The sequence below is a fragment of the Natator depressus genome, chromosome 15 (genome assembly GCF_965152275.1).
Source record: "Natator depressus isolate rNatDep1 chromosome 15, rNatDep2.hap1, whole genome shotgun sequence".
NCBI lineage: Eukaryota > Metazoa > Chordata > Testudines > Cheloniidae > Natator > Natator depressus.
In genome coordinates, this window is record NC_134248.1 from 30,684,499 (window position 1) to 30,708,930 (window position 24,432).

Here is a 24,432-nt window from a genome sequence, read left to right on the forward strand (position 1 = left end):
CTCATCATCGCATCCAATGTTTGCCCCCATGTGGCCTTATCACCGCTTCCCAGCCCACCTCTCCTTTTGTTTTTTAAGGCTACTTGTGTCTTGGCTTAAATAAGATTGTAAGGTCTTCAGGATCAGTGTCTTCCCATGTATCTATACCAGTGGTTCTCAACCCCTGGGCCACTTGCGGCCCAAGCAGCACAGAGCTGTGGCCCGTGTGACATCCTCAGGGCCATACAGGCAGTATAGATATAGTGTGGATGCGGCCCACATAACACAGAGAGAGCCGCATCTGCAGCCCACGATGATAAATAGGTTGAGAACCTTGATCTATACAGTACCCAGCGGGGTCCTGATCCCGGTTGGAGCTCCATGAATGCTACTTGAAAACAAATAATGAGCTGATCTAGATCTGACTAGCAGACTGGACAATGAATTCTACAATTCCGTATCCCACCAGGCCTAGACTAGACTGTACAAGACAACGTGGGAGGGGCAAGAGGTGGGTAAAACACCAGATGCTGCTGGAAAAGTCTGCATGCAGTTCAAAAGCTCTGGTATAGGTTAATTTCTTCATCTGCTGTCACTAATTCAGAAAAGCCCCTGGTGCTCAGTCAATTACCCTCTGAGATGGCACCTCGGAGAATGGCTGGGCCCTGGCAATGTGTCCTAGGAAATTCAGGAGTTAGTGACTTTTAAACTGTAAACTGAAATCCACGCTCTGTGGCTGGGGCAAGAAGCCTGACACCTTACAGGTTAGCAACCTTGATTGTGCTTGCAGAGCTGCAAAGCCACCAGCAGCCCCCGCTCCAGAGCCCTGTGAGCAGCATGGGGCCTTGCAGAACGCTCTCTGGGATGGCAGGTGACACCCAGGTGCTGGGAGGGGAAAGGGCCTGATGCTGTTGCCACTGACTCAGAAGGTGAGTCAGGCAGAGGAAAGGAGTTTGTGGATGTTGGAAAAGTCTGAGAGCAAAACGGGCTTGTTTGCTAAACACCAGCAGAGCTCCAGGTGGGATCTGGAGCTACCTATGTGACAGGAGGAGGCAGTGTCACTTCACCCGCACACCCCGACGAAGTGCAGCACAGAACCAGGATCCCAGTGCAGTGAGAGCACAATCCACAGTCACTCTGGGCCAAGCCCAGACAGGTCCCCAGCCGAGTGCAAAGGATGGGACATTCCAGGCAGAAAGCCTTGGGACCCAATAATGCCTCCTCGGCACCACCCAGTGAGACACGTAACCCAGCAGGTGCCAGTGCCAGGATTCCAGCGCACTTTCTAACCAGCATTCAGGCTGGCAGAGCCAGGATATCTTTAGCGTCCCTAGCATAGAAACAAGCAATCCCAGGCAACCTGTCTGAGGACACAGGGAGTCAGCAAAGAGAACCCAGGTGTCCTGGAGCGTGGGCCTGTGCTCTAACCACTAGACCCCACTCCCCTCTCATAGGCAAGAAGAGGGGAAAGTGTGGCTCTGTGACCGCCCTGCGTTTGTCGCTCCACAAAGGCCAGGCTGAGACCGCCACATGCCGGCTCCCGCTGACTGGCACCGGAACGGGGTAGGCAAGGGCGTGCACAACTCTGCCACATGCTGCCCGTCCCAGCTTTGCTGGTGTCCATGGCGACACGATAAGCCTCTTTCCGAGGGAAAGCTTTGGGGCCTGATTTCCCGAAGTGCTGGTGACAGGCGGGAGGCGATCTGGCCCAGTCTGGCCTCTTTCACTGCCACAGAAGAGAAGGGGCTAGGTTACTGACCAAGGGACAGACCCCAGGCCTGCACACTGACCCATCTGTGGGTCCTTCTCTCAGCCCCTGCCCACCCCGGGCTGCCCAGGGAAGAAGAGGCAGAGGAACTTGAAACACAGAGCACTCCAGGCTCTGGTCACAGCCGCGGGGCCAACACCAGAGGGGCACAGAACAGTGGCAAGTGCTGGCAGTGAAACTGCCAAGCGAACCCGAGGCTGCCTGCATCCCCGTGCGCCTCCCACACACGAGTCTAATACAATAATCCTGCGTGCTGGAGCTGGGCGTTTAAAGTAGGCTGTAATGTGAAATGAGATGATAGCCTCATTTAACAGCTGTCAGACTAATGTGCTGGAGTGGGAAATGAAACCGATGCTCAACATGGAACGCTCCCTGGGGAGGCAAATTAGGGTTATTTTTACTCACAGATTGGGGTGGAGGGGAATAAGGAAAAAAATATCTATGTTCTCACTTCTCCTGGGTGACGTGAAACAGGAGATAATCTCTTGCCTCCTGCTTTGTGCCATGGCTTAGCCTTTGTTCTGACACCAGCAAAAAGGGGGATTGGCCTCTGGATTCTCCTTCTCTATCACGCTTCACCTGAAGTGGAGAATCTCAGAGCATTTATCTGCCAGCAATCTTGTAGGTGACAGGGCTCTGTGCTGGGTCCAGGAACAGCGACTGCATGATTACAGGAGTCCCCCACAGGCCTGGTGCTGATGGGAGATCTCCTGGGACCTTTTGTCCTCCAAAAGGGTTGTGTTGCATTGGTACAGAGGTCATGGTAAGCTATGTAAGGTCTCAGCTATATGTGCCCTGCATACCTATGGCAACTGATAACTAACTGCTTATAACCCCTGGAATTCGGTTGCACCAGGCTGGACCCAGCTGCTCTACCTAGAGCAAGTGGTGCCCGTCTTCCTCCTTGCCTGGGGTCTCCACCAAAAAAGCAGAACCTGGCATAGAAACAGCAAGATGCTGGCCCACAGAGACACCCAGCTGAATCCTTCCCCACTCCCCTGAGAGCCACCGGGGGGGAACTCTTTGTGGGGAGCTGAGGGAAAGGGAACGAGAAAAGAGACCCGAGTGACAGGTGGCTGGTTTTGTCAACCGTGTCAGCAAAAGCCTTGGCTTAGGAGGACAGCTTCCTTGTTGACTGCAGAGAGGCATTCAGCAGATGCTTCCCCTGTACAATTCCTTTGTTTAAAGCAAAGGTCCCCCTCAGCCGGGGCTGAGGACAGTTCATTGTCTCCTGCACGACGGACACCTTGTGGTTTTACCCCTTATTAATCTTTGGCAGCTGTTTCCCTCCTGACTGAAAACTAGATCCTGCCATGCAAGAGGCTGGGTGTCCTGGATAGACTGCCTGGGGCTTGGGCAGCTCTCTGCAGAAGAGCAGCGGCTATTGCTGTCTTTAGCAGAGGTACTTTGAAAACCCCACTTCTTGTAATGAGTATGAGCCAAGCATGGGACTCCACCACTCCACCGGGAGATCAGTCGATGGAATAATCTTCCACTCACTTTTTTGCATGCTCACAAAGCTTTTCCTGATAAGACTGCCTAAAGGTCGTTCCCCCCCCCTCCTTAAATTCATCCACTACTCTCCCCCAATGCATTGCCATAGTCAGCAATCCCACCACCCCCTCAGTGGTGTAACTTGGACTGTCATATGCTTTCCCTCGGCATCATCCAGCCCAGTGATATCTATTTCGCGTTTCCAGTCATTCTCTCTAACGCAGCCCCTGAAGCATTTAATTATTTCCCCTTCTGCCCAGCATCCCCAAATGCAAATAAACGTACAACCCCGTAGACCCAAAGTAATCCCCACAGCCCAGGCATAGGGGAGAAGCTGCAACCAGCCCTGTGACTGCCAGCCCCTATGATTAGGCTCCTCCCCAATCAGCTCGTTCCTCAGCAAGCATTGCATAGGTGGTACCCAGAGGGCAGGGCTAGCTCCACTTCTAGCTAAAAGAAGGAAGTCTCAGGTGGCCCAGCCACCCTCTCACAGCTACGTTCTGCACTGTAGGAATTGGATCTGCTTTCCCAGCCCCTTCTCAACTGCAGCAACGGAGCCTGAATGGCTGGCAGTGCTGCTCAGGCTAACCAAGTGCACCTGGGTGATCTAGCAGCCACCAGTTACTAACTGAACTCAGCTGCCAGCCGCTTTCAGCAGGGCAGGGGCCAGTACTGCTCCCAGCCACCGAGGGAGGCCGTGATTCACCCTGGTGCTAGGCCTGTTTCTTCAAGGTGCTGCAGTGAGCACCTGTGGCTCTCCCTGACTTTAGCAGGAGTTATGGGTACTCAGCACTGCTGAAGAGCAGGTCTAAGGGGTCTCAAGTTGGGTTGCCCAAAACAGAGGCCCCAAACCCTGGGGCTGCTTTTCAGACAGTGGCTGTGTATGTGCCTCATGGGGAGAACTTGTTCCCCCATACTTCCCCAGCAGCTTAATGAATAACAGCCACCCACAAACAGGGCCGAAAACAGCAGCCGGTGGGGGTGAGGTGCACTGGGGCAGTGACTGAACAAGAGCTGGGGCTGAGGAGGGTTTAACTCCTGGCTACCGTCATGGTAAACTCCTTTGAAAGAAAGAGGGGGTGTGCTGTAGCAAAGCCAGGCAATGCAAACAACAGCCTCCTAAGTATAACACATCACACCCAGGGCACTGAGCTGAGACCCTAGCTCTGCAAACCACAGGCTGCTGCCAGCCCTCGAGCTGCAGTCAGGCTCCTTTACAGGTGCTAGTGGCAAGTTCCTTGTCCTCTCTGGCCGGCTCACTAGAGGGCATCATCACCGCGCCGCAGAGCCAGGGCGTTCTCAGGCTGCAGCCCTGTCTCCCTTGGCCGGCGTGAGTCCCTGCGCGGAGCAAGGCTGTGGATTGCACTGCCAGTGGAAATGTCACGAGTGTCCTTCAGGTGGCTCGCGGCGAGCGGGTGCCCCAGACTTCGGTCTGCTCTGTGATGTATGAAGACTGTCTGCTGTGCTGGCGACTGGGGTGTTTCCTGCGGGATAAGCACGGTGGTTTCGTTTAATGGGGGCTGTAAGGAAAAACAAGGACAAAGAAAGGCCACTTCTCCACAAACTCTTGAGGGCTGTCAAGCAACAGTGCCCAGACCATTAGCTGTGTGATGATTGTACCTCCTCCCTAGCCAACCTGCAAAACTAATTTTTCCAGAAGGGCCAAAGCCTGGGAACAGTCGAGATCAAAAGGACTATGGCAGTTTAAGAAGGAAGCTGTTCCAGGGGAGTTGTTTGGGAGAACCGGAGCAGGATGCAAGCATCTGCTGGCACGTCTGAAGAAGCTAGGTTACGTCGGGGGAAGGTAAACCATTACGTACGATAGACCTGCGTATAGGCGGTTTTAAAATCCTTTTTCTCTAGTGCTTTGGTTCTACTGCTAAAATATACAGTGCTTTGGTGTCAGACAGCTGTCTAGTGACCATCAACACCACTAGGCACAGCCACCCAGAACCGCTGGGTAAGCATGGTGGATATACAGGGTGCTGACCCCGGGCCTGGTCTAAGGGTGGGAGAATTCCAGAATTCCAGCCCAGGAGAGGTGAAGGCACCAGGCCCGACACCTGAGGGGTGCACTCAGAGACCAGAGAGGGGCAGAGGGGCAGCTAGCTCCATAACTGGGACAGGTGGGGATTGGCATGTCTGGGGAAAGCTCAACTAGAAAAGTATCAGGATTGTCCATTCATGCTTCAGGCAACACCCTGTCCTTCACCTTTTTCCTACCCCGTGTTCCCCAATTGTCAGAGCGGGGGTCAGCTCCTGTATGGACTGGCTTGGTTGGTCCCATGCTGAAGCACCAGATTCTGACAGGTACTTGGGTTTGGAATCGTACCCTTAGGAGTCTATTCGGAGCAAGAATTTCCTATAAGTGAAGGACTCAAAAGTTAGAATATTGCTAGATTGTCAGTGAATGCATGACATCCCCCACCCACTAGGCATCATCCACTGGGTTTGAACTCAGGCCCTTCAGCACAGACCTCTGTCACCTGAGATAAAGGAGGAAGCACGTTAGCTAGCAGGAACATAAAAACTGCCAGAATGGATCAGACCTATCATCCATCTACCCCTGTATCTTGTCTCCAACAGTGACTGGCATGAAGTGCTTTCTAGGAAGGAGCAAGGAACCCTGCAGTAGATACATGTGGGATTATTTACTCACTAGGGAAGTCCCCCTCTAGCCCCTAAGAATTAGAAGTAGGCTTACACCCTAAAGCAGGATTTATATCCCTTCTAAAACTCTGTTGTTAGAATTAACTGTTACAATGCTGAATATTCTTGATAGCCTCCAGTCCCTCTTTGAATCTAGCAAAGTTCTTGACCTTGACTATGTCCTGTGGCAGTGAGTTCCACAGTGGAATCACACACACAGTGAAAGTATTTCCTTTCATCAGTTTTGAATTTGCTGCCTTTTAGTTCAACTGAACATCCCCTGCCAGCTCTTTCATGCTACATGGGGCAGGCACTAGAAAGACCTCTCCAGTGCATTACATGTGCAGGGCAAGTGGAGTCCTAGGCTAGGCCCTACAGACTCTCAGGAATATCAAATGCTGCCCATGACGTGGTGAGACCAAGGGCCCAGTAACCACTCTGGCCATCTGGCTCCCAGTGCCCATCGCTCAGGTCCCCTTGTGCGGGACCCTGTTCCTGTCCATTTACAGCCTGGGGCTCAGGCCATGGTTGATACAGGACATGGCTCTGTGCACTGTTCTGCCCAGACCTGCCAAGCCACATGCCCAGGCCCTGCTGGAGCTTCATACCTGGCATAGGTATGTGTTGGGGATTTCTACAGCGACTCCTCCCTGGATGCTGTGGTGCTCCCACCCCATGGCTCCCTGCAGCCCCAGAGGGGACAGCTCCTTGCAGCCAGAGAATGGGCTGGGAGCCAGGAGGCTGGGGTTGTGTCCCTGAGGGAAGGGGGCCCACTCACTGGAAAAGCCATTGTGGGGGGCCCCCTACACGGGGCTGGGCTCCTGCTCCTCTGGGGGACTCGCTACCATGGGCAAGGAGCATCACAGGGGGAGCCCAGCAGCTTGGCCTGTCCCATGGGAGGGTAGGAGAATAGGGAAACGTGGCTGATCTCTACCCCGAAGGTGACTGGGTGGATGCGAACCCAGCTCTGCCCACGGGGAGGGGATGGGGGGGCCGAGCTCTGCCCCCAGAGGGTGGGATGGAGGGAATGGGGGAGCCGAACTCTGCTGGGGGGAACAGGGGCAAAGGGGTGGCCGAGCTCTGTCCCTGGGGGAGCTGGAGGTAATGGGGAGGTCTGGGGGCAATAGGGGCTGAGCTCTGCCCCGGGGGGGGGATAGGGGCAATGCGGGGGCCGAGCTCTGCCCCGGGGGGGAATAGCGACAATGGGGGGGCCGAGCTCTGTCCCTGGGGACGGGGGAATAGGGGCAATGGGGGGGCCAAGCTCTGTCCCTGGGGGAGCTGGAGGTAATGGGGAGGTCTGGGGGCAATAGGGGCTGAGCTCTGCCCCGGGGGGGGGGGAAATAGGAGCAATGGGGGGGCCGAACTCTGCCCTGGAGGGGGGGAATAGGGGCAATGCGGGGGCCGAGCTCTGTACCGGGGGGGGGGAATAGCGACAATGGGGGGGCCGAGGTCTGTCCCTGGGGATGGGGGAATAGGGGCAATGGGGGGGCCGAGCTCTGTCCCTGGGGGGGGATAAGGGGCAACGGGGGGGCCGAGCTCTGTCCTTGGGGGGGAATAGGGGCAACGGGGGGGTCAAGGGGCTCTGTCCCGGGGGGGGCAATAGGGGGCTGAGCTCTGCCCCAGAGGGGATGGGGGCGCCGAGCTCTGCCCCGGAGGGGGGGGAGTAGGGGCAATGGGGGGCTGAACTCTGTCCCTGGGGGGGGAATAGGGGCAACGGGGGGGCTGAGCTCTGTCCTTGGGGGGGGGATAAGGGGCAATGGGGGGGCCGGGCTCTGTCCTTGGGGGGGGGAATAAGGGGCAATGGGGGGCTGAGCTCTGCCCCAGAAGGGATGGGGGGGGCCGAGCTCTGCCCCGGGGGGGGGAATAGGGGCAACGGGGGGGCTGAGCTCTGCCCCAGAAGGGATGGGGGGGGCCGAGCTCTGCCCCGGGGGGGGGAATAGGGGCAACGGGGGGGCTGAGCTCTGTCCTTGGGGGGGGGATAAGGGGCAATGGGGGGGCCGGGCTCTGTCCCTGGGGGGGGGGGGGAATAGGGCACTGGGGAGCCGGTGGCTCTGCCGGGGGAGGCGGGGCCGGGCCGAGGCGGGGCGGTGGCGGCCCCGCCCGCTCGGGCTGCCGGGAGTTGTGGTCCGCGCTAGCGGCGGAGCGGGCCGGAGCCGGGGGCCGGAGCCGGAGCCGAGCGGCCGCGGGCGGCAGGTTGGTGGCGGCCCCGCGGCGCGGGGAGCCCGGGGGGTGGCGGGGGGCCGGGCCCGGGCCCGGGCCCGCAGCTGTGGGGCTCGCGGCAGCGCCCCCCGCCACCCCCGCCCGCGGCCTGGCCGGCTCGGGGCGCTGGCGGGAGGGGGCCCTGCCCCCCAACACAGGGCCTCGGGCAGGGGGCGCTGGCGGGAGGGGGGGGCCCTGCTCCCCAACACAGGGTCTAGGGCAGGGGGTGCTGGCGGGAGGGGGGTCCTGCCCCCCAACACAGGGCCTAGGGCCGGGGGCGCTGGCGGGAGGGGGGGCCCTGTCCCCCAACACAGGATCTAGGGTAGGGGGCACGGCCCTGCCCCCCAACACAGGGCCTAGGGCAGGGGGCGCTGGCAGGAGGGGGATGCCCATGCCTGCCAGGACCCCCCAACACAGTGTATAGGACGGGGGGGCACTGGCTGGAGGAAGGTGTCCATGCCCCCCAGGGTCCCTGGCCTAGGGCAGGGACACTGGCTGGAGGGGGTGCTTGTTCCCCCAGGGTCTCTGGCATGGTGCCTAGGGCAGGGAGCCCTGACGGTCAGGGCTGCCAAGGGATACCCGGCAGCGCCAAGGGGTGGCTTGCCCTGTTCGGGTGTTAACCTGGGGGTTCCAGTGCTCTGCCCGAGGCAGGGGGAGAAGTGGGGAGCTGGGGCTGCCCTGGTTGTTTGCCTCCTTAGCCCCTGTGCCTCCAGCGAGAGACGCAGGCAAGTGGGGCAGCAGGTTGGCCGACAAATGCTAGGGAGCAAAGGAGGAGGCTGAGGCTCACACCCAGGCTGTGAGTTCAGATTCCCACGGCGAGGAAGGCTGCAATGTCTGCTAACAGGGCACCCGGGCAGGGTCGTGACCCGCCTCATGGCACGCAGCCCCACGAATGCAGGTGGCTGCTGTAACCCTGCATTGTACCAGAGCAGTTTCATGCTTGGGGCTGGGCGTGATGCTCGTGAATCCGTGTCATGCATTCCTCCCTCAGGGCTGTGGGTGCCTGAGACTGGCAGCTCACAAGACAGGTGTCAGTCTGCTTCTCTGCAGTAAATGCAGGATGTTAATGGGGCCTTAATACAGGCCCTGCAGGTGTAAATCAGAGGAAAGCCCAGAAGAGAGTTCCTTTGAGCTGTTGTTCTTGAGACTGGAAAATTGTGAATGTGTCTGCCATCCGCATATGTCATGCTGAGGCCCATCATCCCATGCTTGGCTGGGCACTTCATGACACCAGCACAATAGAGACTTTTGAAGAACAACCCTGGTGTTTCCAACACTGTGGTAACAGACAGCCTTCCCTGCCTCCCCCCAACACTTGTTTATGGTGAGGAGCTTCCCTCCTCGCAGCGAGAACAGAAGATTCCTCAAATGCGGGGCCTGGGACCGTACAGCAAATGACAACAGAATGCTCTCTTTGCTCCATGGCGATCAGGTCCAGAACCCAACAAGGTTGGGACCATGCGTGGTGCAAAGGTCAGTCTGTTGTTTAAAAACTGCCTAGTGCTCGAGTAAGAATCCTTTAGTTTAACTTTCTGCAGCCTCTAATCCTGCCTGGATTCGTTATGTAACAGCTTTGCTGCGCATCGTCTACGACAGCAAAGCTACATTTTACGACGTGTGCAGCTTCCATGTAATTTTAAATTGATTGTCTCTATTTTGAACTGATTCTGCAGTTTATTAGTAACTGCTGGAAGCTGCTGGATTCCAGGCCACCAGATGCCTTTAATTAATAGACTGAGACTCAGTATTAAGGTAAAGAGCTTTCAGTTTCATTGAATGCATCCAGCCAAACAGACCTGCCCCTTAGGCAGTGGTTCCTGTGTGGTCACTCCGCTTCAGTGGTCCCAAGCCCTGGTCTGAAGTGGAAAGGGGGTTTTTCCTGGCCTGCCAGTGGCACACACGCTTCTGGGAAATGGTTCTGAAGGCATTTCCTGCTGAGCAGGATGCTCGTTGGGGTGTGGCTGAAGAGTTATCCTTGAGGGGCAGGGCTACGGATGACTTTTCTCTGTGGTGAGAGTGATGCCCGTGGGTTCCGGTTTGGGTGATGTCTGCACTGGGGTAGTGCTCTCTGATGGATGGAGCAGGCACTTGTACCAGTCCAGGTAGAGGCATGTTTTTAACTCTGTTGACCTTCCCCATTTGATCAGACTGTGACAGTTAGCTGGTGTGGGTGGGGATATGCTGCCAGTGGGCCATTGGCACGAGTATGCCAGGTGATCACCCTGTAGCAGTCAGATGGACACCTCCTCCCTTTGCCTCCTTTGGGATATTAACTTTATCAATCCATGTATTAAAGAAAAGCTTTGCAGTCACCTTGAACCAGCAACTTCTGCAGAAGTCGCCTTGAAACATAAAAATACTTTCAGTACAAATCCCTCCTTTGCCAAGTGCACCGGCTCACCACACACCCCAGGCAGCCCCATAACACAATTACTGATTTAAAGCCAAGACCTGTGTTCAAGGAGTCAGTATTTCAAAGGGATACAACAAGTGCCTGCTCCAGCCCATCACAATTCACCGTTCCTTTGCAGACACTACAGAGGTGCCATATGCACTTTGAGAAATTCCCATTAAAGCCCCATGGCTGCACCCAGCAGTGTGAAAACTGGGGAACAGAATGGGAGGAAAAGTTAGTTTTGCAAATGTACTTGTTCTAAAAGTGCCCTTTTCTAGTTTGGTAGAGAGCTGCCTCCGCCTTATGCCCCGACCTGCCAGGACCAAAGCACTTAGCCTGCTAGGCCATTTCACCAAGGGATAAGCCGTTTGTGCTTTACGTAGAACTTGCTCTGCACGTAACAGTACAGAGGACCAGGAGGGTGTTTGTGCTGTCTCACCACTGCTGGTGCAAGAACCTTCTCCCCTGCAGCTTTTGCCAGATTCTCTCTCCATCTACTTTAAAATATTTTCAGACAGCCCATCTCTCTCTCTCTCTCTCATTATGCACCTCTACTGGTAGCTATTACATTTGAAGCTTTTGGGGGACATAGTTTGTACAGAAAATACTATTACAAGATAAATCATCTCTGTATAGTTGAGTAACGTTATCAGCCACTTTATCCTCCAACTGCTTTATGGCATCTAAGTGGCTAATTGCAGTGGATACACATGTCCATTCTCTGCTCTGCTAGCGCACTTCCTTTCCACTAATAGGAGTTACATTTTTGAAAACGTCCACATATTTAAAAACCCCAGCTGTGCTTTTGCCTTCATTCCCCCCTCCCCTTCCTGCTCCAAGATTCCCAGGGAGAGAATTCAGAGCAAACCAATGCGATAGTCAGAGAAGCTCTCTCCTGTTAAAGGAACACTTACACTCAAATCCACTTTGTAAATTCTCCATTCCATTTTCCTGTCAGGTGCTTTCAAAAGATCCTTGACAAAAGTGCAGGAACAGAGCAGCCATCTGGACTGGAACTTTGTAGGTATTGACCTTTAAAAACATTGGTTCTTTGTTGGTTTGCCAAAATAATTCTCAGCTGCCCCTCTACCTCGGTCTAATAGTATGAAGGGGCATGGCCTTCCATGAATGCACCTCGGCACCTTTTCAGCTTCCATTTACTGAACAGGGGTTGCTGTTGAAAGGGCAGGGAACTGTGATTTATCGGTGATCGGCCTGCCTAAGCCAGTAACTGTGTGTTATGGTGGAGAGAGTTACAGAGTGGAATAGTACCTTCTGCTTGGCGGAATGGTTGGACTTTGGGGGAAGTCTGGCACAGTGGGCCCTAGATTTGCTCTAACCCTGAAGTGGAGAGAACCCCAGTCCAGGATTATGTATATTGTGGCAACTCCCAGAGGCCCCAGTAAAGATCACCACCTCACAGTGTGGGGTGCTATATAAAATATTGTGTATAATAAGACAGTTCCTGCCACAAAGAGCCTACAGTCTAATTAAAGACAATGCAACAAGTGAGTAACAGAGAAAATGGGGAAGGAAGAATGGGGGTAAGAATAGATGGCTGCACAGACTTGCTATGGGCACACACAGCAGGATGGCTTCAGAGAAATTGAATAAAATTGAGATTTTTCAAATAAGATATAAACAAAATAGGTCTCAAGTCTGATTACCAAGCAGGTGGGAATGAGGTTCCTATGACCCAGTTCTGGTAGAACAAGAGCTGGTGTGAACCCTTGCCCAGAGTGCACAGCGAACCCCACACCTTGTTGGGACTTACATAAGTTTGGTTAATTAGATGGGAAAAAAAAACCCTCCACCCCTCACACCCACCCACACTCACCAATTTATGTGTCTGCCCTTTCTGGTGTCTGCTAGTCACAGCAGTGCCCAGCTGTCAGAGAGGAACTGTTCCCATGGCATTTCTGAGCCTGCCCAAAGCAGGCAGTATTGGGATCCTGTGAAAGACCCTCAGGACTTCTGCAGATTACAGCTTTGGATACTTCCTCAAGAGCACAGACGTCCGGGGCCTTGTCTGAACAGACCCTCTGATCCTGGAGGAGCTCCCCTCTCTGGTAACTTCAATCCACTGCTTTGCTATACAGAGCCAAGGAGCGCTGTATGCTCCAGGGCGTCCCTCTCCCTGCTGCCCTGCAGGGGGCACTCATTTCCACTGTGTGTGTCTAAAATGAGAAAAGCTGGCCTTGCACCAAGATGGATTCTGTTGTTAGTAACAACCCGAGTGGTGGTATCTGTTCTCAGTGGAAAGCACTCTATTCCCTGGAAGGAGAGTCATTTCAGAGCATTTTGATTGAAGTGTAATCTGTGATGTGGTATGAGATACATCTGTTAAAAGAACATTCCCAGCTTCTCCCCTGGCTATGCATGGACCAGATTTTAGAAGTGATGCTGTAGCAGGCAGGAGGCAGGGATCAGGGGGAGCAGCACTGGCTAGCGCACAGTGCTCTAGGAGAGAATGGAAGAACGTGCACGAGTAGCAAGGAGAGAAGGGACAGAGGCTTGGCAAATCACTTGATGCTCCCCCAACCGGGTGCACATCCTGTTTGAGATTCATGGAATAAAATGGGGGTGGGAGGGATGGAGGAAACACAGCATAAGACAATGTCCATCTTCTGATTAAGATACTTGGCAGGGTTGGGGAGGGGCCTCGTTTCCTGTTCAATCTTTATTGGTCCAAATACTTTCACTTAAATGACTCCCCTTTGCTGAGTTCCTACAGCTTTTGGAATGGGATGCGGATCTCCTCAGAACAGCAAGCAGATGCTGAATCTGACATACATTGGGTAATTCCAGACTGAAAAAGCCCTAATGCCCATCTGGGTTCTTGTTTTTTCAGACCCTGCCTGTCTGCGCTGTGTTTGAGAACGAATAACCTCAGAACCTTGGCAGGGATGCCACAGCTGATGCATCACTAACGATAGCAGCATTGTAGGGCTTCCTGATACTCTGAGGCACAGGCCTTGTCAAACATGTAGATGTGAACACTAACAACCTGCCACTCACTAATGCAGTGCTTACAAGCGTCCAGGGAACAGGTACAACTATGCTTCCCCATGGCAAGCCCTTCCCTCCGTGCCCCTACTAACCTGCATGGTGTGGGTGCCTTTAAGAACCGCAAGGACTGATCACCTGGCCCTTTTATACACCTCTAAGAACAGCTTCACAAAAATGTCTTTGGAGTGGCTGATGGACTGGAGCTGGTCACTGGATGGACTCCGGGAATTTATAGCTACAGGGATCCAGTCCTTCCGGGATTGTGACACCACTGCACTCACTGCTGTTGCTTGCCTCTTGGTCCTGTTTGTTTGGTACTGTTACCACGTTGGCAGGGAGCAGCCCCGCACATATGTCACTGTGAATTCCCTCATGCAGAGCTCCGATGCCAATAGCTTACAGAACGGGTACGCTTACTGCCACTCCCCCGAGTGCGTGCGCTGCACACGTAATGACGGGCTTAACCAGAAACTCTATCACAATCTGCAGGAATATGCCAAGCGCTACTCCTGGTCCGGCATGGGCAGGATCCACAAGGGCATCCGAGAGCAAGGGCGCTACCTAAACAGCCGACCATCCATCCAGAAGCCAGAAGTCTTCTTCTTACCAGACTTACCGACAATGCCCTACTTCTCACGGGATGCTCAAAAACACGACGTGGAGTTACTGGAACGCAACTTCCAGACCATCCTGTGCGAATTTGAGACCCTCTACAAAGCTTTCTCAAACTGCAGCCTCCCGCAAGGATGGAAAATGAACAGCACGCCCAGCGGGGAGTGGTTCACCTTTTATCTGGTGAACCAGGGCACGTGCGTTCCCAAGAACTGCAGGAAATGCCCACGGACGTATCGCTTACTTGGGAGCCTCCGCACCTGCATTGGCAACAATGTCTTTGGGAACGCGTGCATCTCTGTGCTGACCCCTGGCACGGTCATTGGGGAGCATTATGGACCAACCAACATCCGCATACGATGCCATTTAGGTATGTATCCAGCAGAAGCAGAGAAGAGTTACAGGTATTTTTCTTCCTCCTTTGTTGCTAAAACTGATGTTAGTTCTCCCAAGGCTGTGGAATTTAGTGAAGAGTCTGCTGTATTTTCAAGGTACTGAGTTCAGGTTTAGTCTGTTCTCATCAAAGTTTAAGGAGGATTTAGAGACCATCCTATGAAGGGTAAAAAAATTATATAAGGATTATCCTAAGCTAGGATAGTCAGAGGGGTCATGATCGCAGTCGAAAGGGAAAGGAGGGAATCATTCAGTCTCGGAAGATGCAGCTCAGGGCACAGTGGCCTTGAGCTAAGGAAGGAAACGTACGCTCAGATTTTAGGAAACTGGAGTCAGAGAACCTGGGCAATAAAGAAGCGACTCTGGATGAGGAGTGTCCCTGCAAACACTCCTGAACCAGTGAGAGCAACTGTTAGGATGGATGGAAGGTCCTGCACGAGGCTCGGCTTCTCTCTGTCTGCTAGCTCTGAGCCTGGTCTCAGATTGCACACGACACCCAAAGCCACCGAGGAGCCAGACATTAGTATTTGTCTCTCCAGGAGCTGATCCTGGTGTTTTGCTGGGGGTTGTTTTTTTTTTTTTTTTTTAAGCACAATAGGAACATTACGCCAGAGCTCCCACTGGGTGCCACACCTTCCCTGCAAAATGCAGGAAGGGCTCCAGCCACCCCACTCTGCTGGGAGCTCTCCATGACCTCTAGCTCAGCAGCCAAGGGGATTTCTCCTCCTCTCCCCATACCACATTTTTTCCCAGACCTTTTAAAATGGCATGGGCAGACAACACTTAGCTTGATTGCAAGCTGGGCGGGTGGGACGCGCTCACTGCCTGGGACACTCTGAAGTGACGGGGCCTTTCTGGGCTGCCCCAGACACTCCAGCTGCTTCCACCTGAACCACGAGGGGACTCTGAACTGGCATGGAAACTGGCGAAGCATCGCTTTAGATACCATCCCTCCTGAGAACAGGATCTTAGTCACTTTGGAGTCTGTGCCCCTCCTCCTGCAGCTCTATCATCTGGAGGCGGGCTGCTGTTAGTGACTCAGGTTTTGCTGCTGTGAGATGACTGTCATGCAGAAGGGTCTGCCTCCAAGCAGCAGCCTCAGGAGGGGCAGCTCTAACTGAAGCTGCAGGAGCCTGTTTTTGTGCACATCAGCCATCCCTTTGAAAAGCAAGGGGAGGAGAGGCCCAGACACCATTTGGCCTCTGCAGATTGGTCTCCAAGCAGAGCCCAGTACCTACAGCTCAAGGAGCTGAAAGCCTGGATTCCTGTCAGTTCTTGGGAGCCCTCTAGCCCTTGGGAGAGCCTGGCTGGGAAAGCGTCCCTGCTGCGCATAGCCAGGATTCTGGAACATAGAAAACAATAATGTTTGTGGTGGGGGAAGAATCTGCTTGTGGCCCTGCTGGCACACCCTACACGACTGGCCAGCCACCTCCGCCAGGCACAGATTCGCTGGCACTTGCTTGTTGTTTTTAAGCTAGAGGCAAGCTTCGAAGCAGCTCTCTAGCCCCAGAGCTTCACCAGGTCAGCTAGAGCCATGCTCCCCTTCCCCCTGGCTAGCCGTGGAGCTGGCTGAGTCTGGCCTGGGGAGGAGGAACAAGCAGAGCTCTCCATCAACGTCCCCATCTCCTCTCCTTTGGACAGGTCTGGCCGAGGCACCTAGGAGCGGGACAGAAGGAGCAATGCACCTATTCGACACCACCCGCCAAGGCTCCCACCTGCTCAGCCCTGCTGGCTGTTTATCCCCTCCCATAAAGTCAGAGTAGCAGCGTCCTAGGTGGAGTCACAGCGAGGGGCCTGGCTACTGGCAATACAGAACCTACCTTTGTCAGGCCTCGCCCGTGGACTCCATGCCTCATTGCGCCCCCAGGGTGGGAGCCACATGCCCAGCATTGCCTTGGGCTGGCCTCCAGGCTTCTCAACTTTAGCTCATCTGACTTGTGCACAAGCCCAGGGCCATTTGCAGTGTAAGCTGGTCTGCCCAGAGCCTCTCAGGGAAGGGGGGTAGCCCAGCAGGGCACCCCAGAGTGCTCTTTCCCTGCCTTAGTGCTAAGGTCCCAGCTCCCCCAGTGGAGAGCAGAGACTTTGGTGTATTGAAAGCCCCCTATGAGACCCTACCTTGCTCTTGTTCATTGGTCAGCTTGCTGCAGCACCCCGGTATGCCCTGCCTCGAGGAGCCTGCCATTGGAGTAGCTAAACCTCTGTTTACTGTGAGCTTGTTGCTGAACTGCCTTATTGCACCATCTCTAAGCACAGGTTCCCTGGCTCTCGTCCCTGGATGCCCAAGTCCAGGAGCGGGGCTTTCTTCAGGCTTCAAGCACTGCTTCAGCCTGTCCCCTCCAGCCCCGAGGGTGTCAGCTAGACATTGCTAACCCAGTGCCCACGCAATGATCAACTCTCCTCCTCACGCCCATCTTCTGGATGGAGCTTCTGCTGCAGAGAGGATTTGGATGGAGCTTCTGCAGCTCAGGACAGTATGTGTGGAGGGAGCCAGGGTTTGTTTTGCAGTCTCTGAAACATACATCAAAGAAACATAAACAAGCCTCGCGCTCCTGGGCGGCTGGGAGCCCCTGCTGTACCCACATGTTTTTGGCACCAAAGTCAGTCTCCTGCTGTGGGTGTGCGGGATGCCTGGGGCTCCGAGCAGCAGCGGACACATGCCATATGTTCCCATTTGAGAATCGTGAGTGTCCTGAACCCTCTTTCTCCCCCCAGTTATACACAGTCTATTGGCCCCCTTGTAGCAGCTTGATCCCCAGTCTGGAATGAGGGACATTCCTTTCACAAACCACAAGGAGTCAGCTGCTTGCTGGGCGTCCTTGGTGTATTAATGTCTCCATAAAAGTACAGTTTTCTCAGTGGCATTGGTCAGTCCATAACATCCAGTGTAGCTGGGGCGGCCTGTATTTCTACCCATCTAGGTATATGTAAGGCCACTGTCCCCATAGTATCCGAGCACCTGGCAAGCATTGCTGGATGTTGTCCTCACGGCACCCCGGGAGGCGGGGCACTGCTAGCCGCATGGTACAGAGGGGATCCGAGCCACCAGGCAGATTAAATGACTTGGCCAAAGGCACACAGGGAGTCTGTGGTTGAGCCAGGAATTGAACCCAGGTCTCTCAAGAGTCCCAGTCCAGTGCAGAACATCTCTGCTTCCCTCAGACGTCAGATCCAAAGCCAGAGAAATGCACCAGGATTCCTGTGCCTTTGGGCACCGTGCAGCCTCAAGGATCCCCCCAGGTCCCCCCCAAAGAAATGAGTCTGTGGTATCAAGCTAATTCATGGCAGGCACTGAATATACAACCAGCCTTCAGTTACCACACAGGGTTGTATGGCTGTCAGGCCCTGGATTGAGGGGTGCCCTTGCGGAGCTGGGTGTGGGTGCAGGCCAGGACTGAAGTGCATTGGCTGAGCTGGGTGGGGAGCCAGACCTGGAATATGATGCAGAAGCCCCGTGTGCCCTGAGCGCGTGCCCTGAGCACCTGCCCGAGTTCCAAGCACTGCAGATCGAGTGCAGCATTTCTGTCAACATTTACTGCTGTCAGAATTCTGGCTCAGCACCAGCCCTGCTAAGAGCCATACACATTTGGGACACAGAAGGAAGCAGCTCCTTGCTCTCCAGCCCTTCCTGCAGTACAAGCCACATCACCATTCACCACCCACGTACAGCTCGCTGCTCGGATTTCATCCCTGGGAGTCAGTTCCCTCCTTAAGAGCATCACAAGCTCTCCTGAAACGCGGTTTGCTAACATGGCCATCAAACGCCAGGGGCAGGCTGCGCTGGGCCGCTGCTTGTGGCAATGTACTGCACCTCGCAGCTCTGGCTTCAGGCTGGTGAAGCTCAGCATGATGGGGGAGAGATGCAATAGGGGGGTTGGAGATGCAAACCACAGCTGCCTGGTAGCAGGGTTACAATGGGGCTGGGAGAAAGCTGTACTCCAGGGCTTGGCCCACAGCTCAGACAAAGGGTTCACCTGGTCCCTAAAGAAAAGGGATGGTTTAACCACCTAGACACAGTTCCCCTGACCCACACGTGTCCTCTTTTCTCTCCCGTGTTTTGTACCTGAAGGTCTGAAGACTCCCGGCAACTGCGAGCTGGTGGTGGGTGGCGAGCCCCAGTGCTGGGCTGAAGGCCGATGCCTCCTGTTTGACGATTCCTTTCTGCACACTGCATTTCACGAAGGCAAGTACAGCATGCCCAGCTCCTGCCAGGCTCATTGCTTCTAGACACGCCCCTGCCACCTCACCTCACTCAGCTATCCGCAGCCTTTACATTCAGACTCTTCCAACCCCAGTAAGGGAGGGATAGGCTGGGGCAGGTAAAGCAGAACCTCCTCCAAGGCCTGGAAAGGGTTGGGTCAATGGTTTGGCTTTCCCTTTGTTTCCCTGCACTCCTAGCACTCAAAACACTGAAAAAGGCAGGAGGTCGGTCCCAGCCAATAACCAGAAGGGGCTAGGAATCTCAATGAGGCCTCTTCCTTCCAGATTCCACCCAGCCCCCTCCCTCAGAGAGGCGTTAGGTACTTATCCAACCCAAGCCTTTTGTGGCTTACATATCACTAACCCCCAGCTGCTCCTGGAGAGACAGCACACACAGCTTCCAAAGAGCCCTTGACCCACTCCACACCTCAGCAGTCAGCTGCTTGGCCTGACTTGTGTTTGCTTCGATTTTGTGGTGTTTGTGACTTTATTTCAACCTTGCAGAATTGTCACAAGCATTTGCTAGCCCAAGCCTGAGGCCTCCTTCTCTGCTTTTCCCATGGTGATGGGGAGCATGAAAACCAGCATGTTGCTCCGCAGGTGGGCAGACATTTTGCAAAGCTGCTATAATATAAATGCAAAGGGCAGCTGTCTCCTGATTCCCCACTTCCCCAGAGCAAGGTTCCTTGCCGGGGAGCCACCCAGTGCCACACAAACCAGTTTTATGGCAACTAACAGTAACAGACAGCATCACCGACAAGTCAGGCTGTGACAAATCATAGAATATCAGGGTTGGAAGGGACCTCAGGAGGTCATCTAGTCCAACCCCCTGCTCAAAGCAGGGCCAATCCCCAATTAAATCATCCCAGCCAGGGCTTTGTCAAGCCTGACCTTAAAAACTTCTAAGGAAGAAGATTCTACCACCTCCCTAGGTAACGCATTCCAGTGTTTCACCACCCTCCTAGTGAAAAAGTTTTTCCTAATATCCAACCTAAATGCTGGGAAGCGTTTGATATGCTTTGTGCCAGGTAGTCTCTTTGCCTCAATACAGGGAGGGAAGCTCAGACTCTACCTGCTACCTCCCACCCAGCCTTAGTGAACACTCTGCCCCAACCAGTTACCCAGATCTTCTGCCATTTCCCAAGTACTCACGCTTGGTAGCAGGAAGCAGAGTTTCCTTGTGGGTCTGGTCTGACTCCTGCTTCTGGCACAGGTGTTCCTGCTGAATCCATCTCCTCCTCCTCGGGTCAGGTGCCCTCTGACTCCTCCCCTCTGACTTTGGGCTGGTGCAGCAGGAAATACAGCTGGGTCTGCTGCTGCAACTGTCTTTCCCTTGCTCGGGCCTGGTTCATGCTTATGCTGCTCACAGCCCCAGGGGAAGGGATAGGAGCCCTGTACCTGTTTTATGTCCCTTTCCCTTCACTTGGGTAGAGCTGCTTCTCATTACTGGTTCACTTAGGGGAGCTCTGCTGAATTAACATGTATGAGTGGTTGATGGCATAGGAACAGCTGCCGTGCTGTTTTACACAGGGAGTACTTTGGGGAGAGTGGGTGTTGCTCCCCATATAAATTCTCCTGCAGCTAGGGGAAAATGCAGAATCACTCCACCACCTGGGGCGGGAGTGGGGGCACTGTGCTGCGGGCAGGGCTCTGTTTCAGATGAGAGCCTGGCCAACGGTCAGTAAATAACTCCTGTCCCTGTGGGTTGGACACAGTGGGGCCCGGTGCTAGAAGCCTCCGTGGAATAGACACCCCCCTCTCCCCAGCGTTCTGGCCACAGTCTAGAGGGGGTCATTACATGCTGCCTTGTTCAGATGCCTTATGCAGTTCCATGGACAGGCAGAGTTTCACGTCCTGTTCCCAATGGTTCTGTGGCACCGTTGGACATTGTACAAGTGGCTGACGTACCTACCCCTGCGGAGTGGGGGGGGGGGGGGTTGTACAACCATCAGCCTGAAGCTCTGGGGCTCCCTCTGGCTGAAAGACCCTCTCAAAGGTCTGGGGTGGCGGGCAGGGCTAGGGGCCCCTGTGGTACAGACTTGTGGGGCAGGGGCAGAGCCCTCCTTGTTGCACTGTGAGTGCCACTGCAGTGCTTCCCAGGCGGGCTCCAGGCTCGTTTCTGTCCCAGGGCAGGGCAGGGCAGCGTGCTGACACCCTTAGTCAGAAGAGCAGAGCCCCGCAGCCTGCCAGGTCGCTGTTCTAAGCACATGAGAAGGGAGATGTGTGCATGGGGGCTCCTGAAGCCAGCACAGGGACCCTGCTCGTGCCTCATGGCTGGGCTCTTGTGTTCTGTGTAGGTTCCCCCGAAGAGGGCCCTCGTGTGATCTTTATGGTGGATTTGTGGCACCCGAATGTTGCAGCTGCCGAGCGCCAAGCCCTTGATTTTATCTTTGCTCCAGGACGATGATTGTGCTTCTTTGCCATAGTGGGTTTGAGGGCAGGTGGCTGGCCTACCGGATTTTGCTTCATGCAGCCCCGCTGCTGTTCCATCTCCACCTGTGGAAGCCTGCCTCACTGGAAACCTTTCTCATAGCACATACAGTGTTGGGTTTTCCCCTTTCTGGGGTTATTGTAAATGGAAGCTTCCAACTTGCATTAACTTACAGTCTCTTTCTTTCCATCATTGCTTCAGGGATTTCTTTCTGCCATGAGAGTGCATTATTTTCACTCTGTGATATAGATGCGGTACCACTGTAGTATGTGTTATGTTGCTACTGTGTTTGCAGTGTTCAGAATTAGAGTAACAAAATCAAGGGTGTTTGTTTGAATGTAATAATGTAACGTTTCTTGTGGTCACCCAAAAAACAAAAAAGTCAGCTAAGTGCTGTGCTCAGCCTGTCTTTGTCACTGTTTACAGTCACCGTGCGGACAACTCAGACAGCCAGATGGAAATGGCCGAGGAGCATGGTGGTCTCCTTGCTCCTTTGTGCAGAATAACTTCTCTGGGGCAGAGAGCATTCAGACCCCTTGCAAACCTGAAGCTGAAGAGCGTGATGGTGCTTTGCAAACACAAGCTCTGTGCTAGCACATGGCATTGGGGCTGTGGGGCCAGAGGCTTTTAAAAACATTTTCCTCCAGTGCTTGAATAGCATGGCAGGTGGCTGCCTAGGGCTGGGATGACGGCTCCAGTGCATTCAAGCAGAAGGTGTCTGTCCCTCAGCCAAGCCCTTGCTTGGTCAGATTGGCTGTGCACACACAAAACAGCATTTCTGGTGCTTTCAGCTGAGCTGTTAGTGACCAAGGGGCTCAGCCCCAGGCAGACGCTGTTAGGGAGAGTTACACAGAAAACCTGACCCTTACGTTTGACCAAAGGTTTTTGTTAATTGGCCTAAACCCCTCATAGAGCTGTTACCTTACACTTTCAGAGCCCTGGGCTGGGATATACACACCAGCTACTGGGACCTCAGCGGTAGGGCAAAGGGATGAGTTGTATGAAAGTAGAGAGTAACCGCATGAGTTGCCCAAGCACCCGAGGAAGTTGGTCTGTGTCCGGTTCTCAGTCTTCTCTCTCAGTGCACGGAATGGTAGAGCGTCAAACTGCCCTCTGCAGGTGGTATTTAATAACTTAGCCTAGTTCTAGAGCAGAAGGGAAATAGCCTTCTGCCGACCTGTAAGAGTCGTGTCCACCAGCTAAACTGTGTTTTTCTTGGAGAGTATCTAATTGTCTGTGTGTCTCAGTACAGAGCTAATGTCAGGTGTATAATGTGTAACACAGCATGTCATGTATACAGCCAAATGTACTTACTGTTCTGACTAGAAAGCAAATGTGATAATGGGTAACTGCTGGAGGAGGAAAATGAGTCCATGAGGGTCCCTGGATTACTCACTACTGATGATGTACAAGGGAAACTGCTGGAGGAGTTCAAATGAGTTTTCTACACAGATTTTTCAGTGATTAAATTGCAAGATAAGGCAGAAGTTTCAAATACATGAAGTATTTTTACACAAATATCTTCTTAAAAGAATACGTAACGTGCATGATTTCTACGCACATTGAGTACTTTGTGATCGAATTACAAAGGAAGCAGGCTGACACAGTAACTGTGTTACAGTTTGGTGCCATTTGTACCAGTACATAAGGAAGATTATCAATAAACAGTTGTGGTGAAAAATGGAACAGGCTGTGTGTGTGTGGGTAGGGGATTTCCTCCACTGCCACTGAGATGGCTGGTTTGCAGTGAACACCTGGGACTTTGGATCCTTGCTATGTTGCCAGCTTGGGCCTGCTAAGACACCCATTACATGCAGTGCTGGCAGGTGGGAGGTAATGTACTAAGGAGAGCAGCAAGACCAGCTTTGGAGCAGAAGCTCTAGGAGGAAAGACTACAGGGAAGCAGGTGTGGCTAGGACTGAGAAAAGGCCACCATGCAGGGCTAGACCTATATACTGAGAGGCTGTAAAGAGGACAGAGAGCAGCTGTCAGGCAGAGGACAGAAGAAACAGACTGGTTTAGTCCAATACCGAACACTGCTAAGAGGAGCATGGGCTGTAAAGCACAGGGCAGGGCCAACGCCGCAGCTCCACGGGAGGTGTGCCAGGTGAGAGCAGATGCCCTTCAGCATGCTGGTTCTAAGACTAGATGCCAATGATTGGCACAGAACTGTTCAGATTAGCACCAATTGTTTCAGAGGAGTTGGTTTTTGGAAGAGCCAGAAAACCTCCAACCGCCCCACCCATCAGTGCAGAAGAGAGCTGATGTTTGACTGCAACCCTTCCACGTGCAGGATGTCAGCAAAGGTAGGAACATGGCCGCAGGGGCAGTCACAAGGGGGGGGCTGCTGTTCCTGGCAGGGCCAGCGCAGCTCCCCTCCTCGGCATGCTGCGGCGCAGGAACCCCACATGCAGCGTCAGATCCCGCTGCCAGCACCCCGCGGCCGTGAATCCCTGTGCGATGCTAGTTAAGTGCCAGGACAGGCACGTGCGTGTGAAGCAGGACAGCACCAACGCAGCCTGCCCCCGGAATTCCCTCGGGGGGCTGTGGGAAATGGCAGCAGGGCCCAGGGCAAGAAGCAGATTTATTGCTCTGTAATTCAGTGTACTGCAGTAAATAAATCTTGTTTCACTGCTTCTGCCCCAGCTCATCTGAGCTCATTTGCACCTGGTTATCCTCTGGCAGGACACCCCCCACGCACCAGCCCAGACACACTCAGAGCGTGTCGCCCTCTGAACTCCTGGGGCTGGGGCTGCCTCAGCCTTCCCCAAACCAGCACTGCGAGCCACAGTGACTCTCGGGAGCAAATGCTGGGAGACCCCAGAATCTTCTGCTGGGGAGCATGTGCTTCCCAAGGGGCAGTGCTGCAGGGAGGCTGCCCTGCTCCCCTCCCTACTACCCCCCACAGCACTTATTCCCCAAATGCAAGCCGTTACCCCGCCCTGTGCGTGATGGAGGAGTATGAGTGGGCTCCACCCACAGTCAGCTGCCCCAAGGCCCTCAGATTGCTGGGGAAGCTTGTAATCAGCTTGACACGACTGGGCACTATCCACAGCTCAGCTCAAACCTGGTCATTCGTGCCTAGCTGGGTGGGCGTGAGCGCCCAGAATTCGCTTTCACAGGTCTCGTGTTTGCGCTGGCTGGGCAGCCTGTGCCAGGACCTGGGGCTCAGGACAGAGCTGCCCGTGTGTAGTGCCCACCTGTATGTGGCTGCCACAGCTATGAGTGCCACAGCAGCAGTGCCCACTGACTTAGAGCTGTGTGAGCTCCCTGGGCAGCCATGGTACAGTCCAGCACCCCCTGCTA

The 24,432-nt window shown here is 54.2% G+C and overlaps 1 protein-coding gene across 4 annotated transcripts; it reads left to right on the forward strand.

Annotated features, from left to right (window-relative positions):
• The first annotated feature begins 7,997 nt into the window (after window positions 1-7,997).
• Window positions 7,998-23,670, forward strand: ASPHD2 (aspartate beta-hydroxylase domain containing 2). 4 transcript variants are annotated; one of them, XM_074973246.1, is made up of 5 exons: window positions 7,998-8,083; window positions 13,336-13,534; window positions 13,983-14,475; window positions 18,565-18,678; window positions 20,993-23,668. In XM_074973246.1, exons 2-5 carry the CDS (start codon window positions 13,505-13,507, stop codon window positions 21,100-21,102), a joined length of 747 nt encoding a protein of 248 aa, XP_074829347.1. In that variant the 5' UTR covers window positions 7,998-8,083; window positions 13,336-13,504; the 3' UTR covers window positions 21,103-23,668. The 4 variants fall into 4 exon arrangements, with proteins under 4 accessions (XP_074829347.1, XP_074829346.1, XP_074829348.1 ...); XM_074973245.1 differs by having other exon boundaries at window positions 13,336-14,475; window positions 21,095-23,670; XM_074973247.1 differs by having other exon boundaries at window positions 13,336-14,475; window positions 20,993-23,669.
• The last annotated feature ends 762 nt before the right edge of the window (window positions 23,671-24,432 follow it).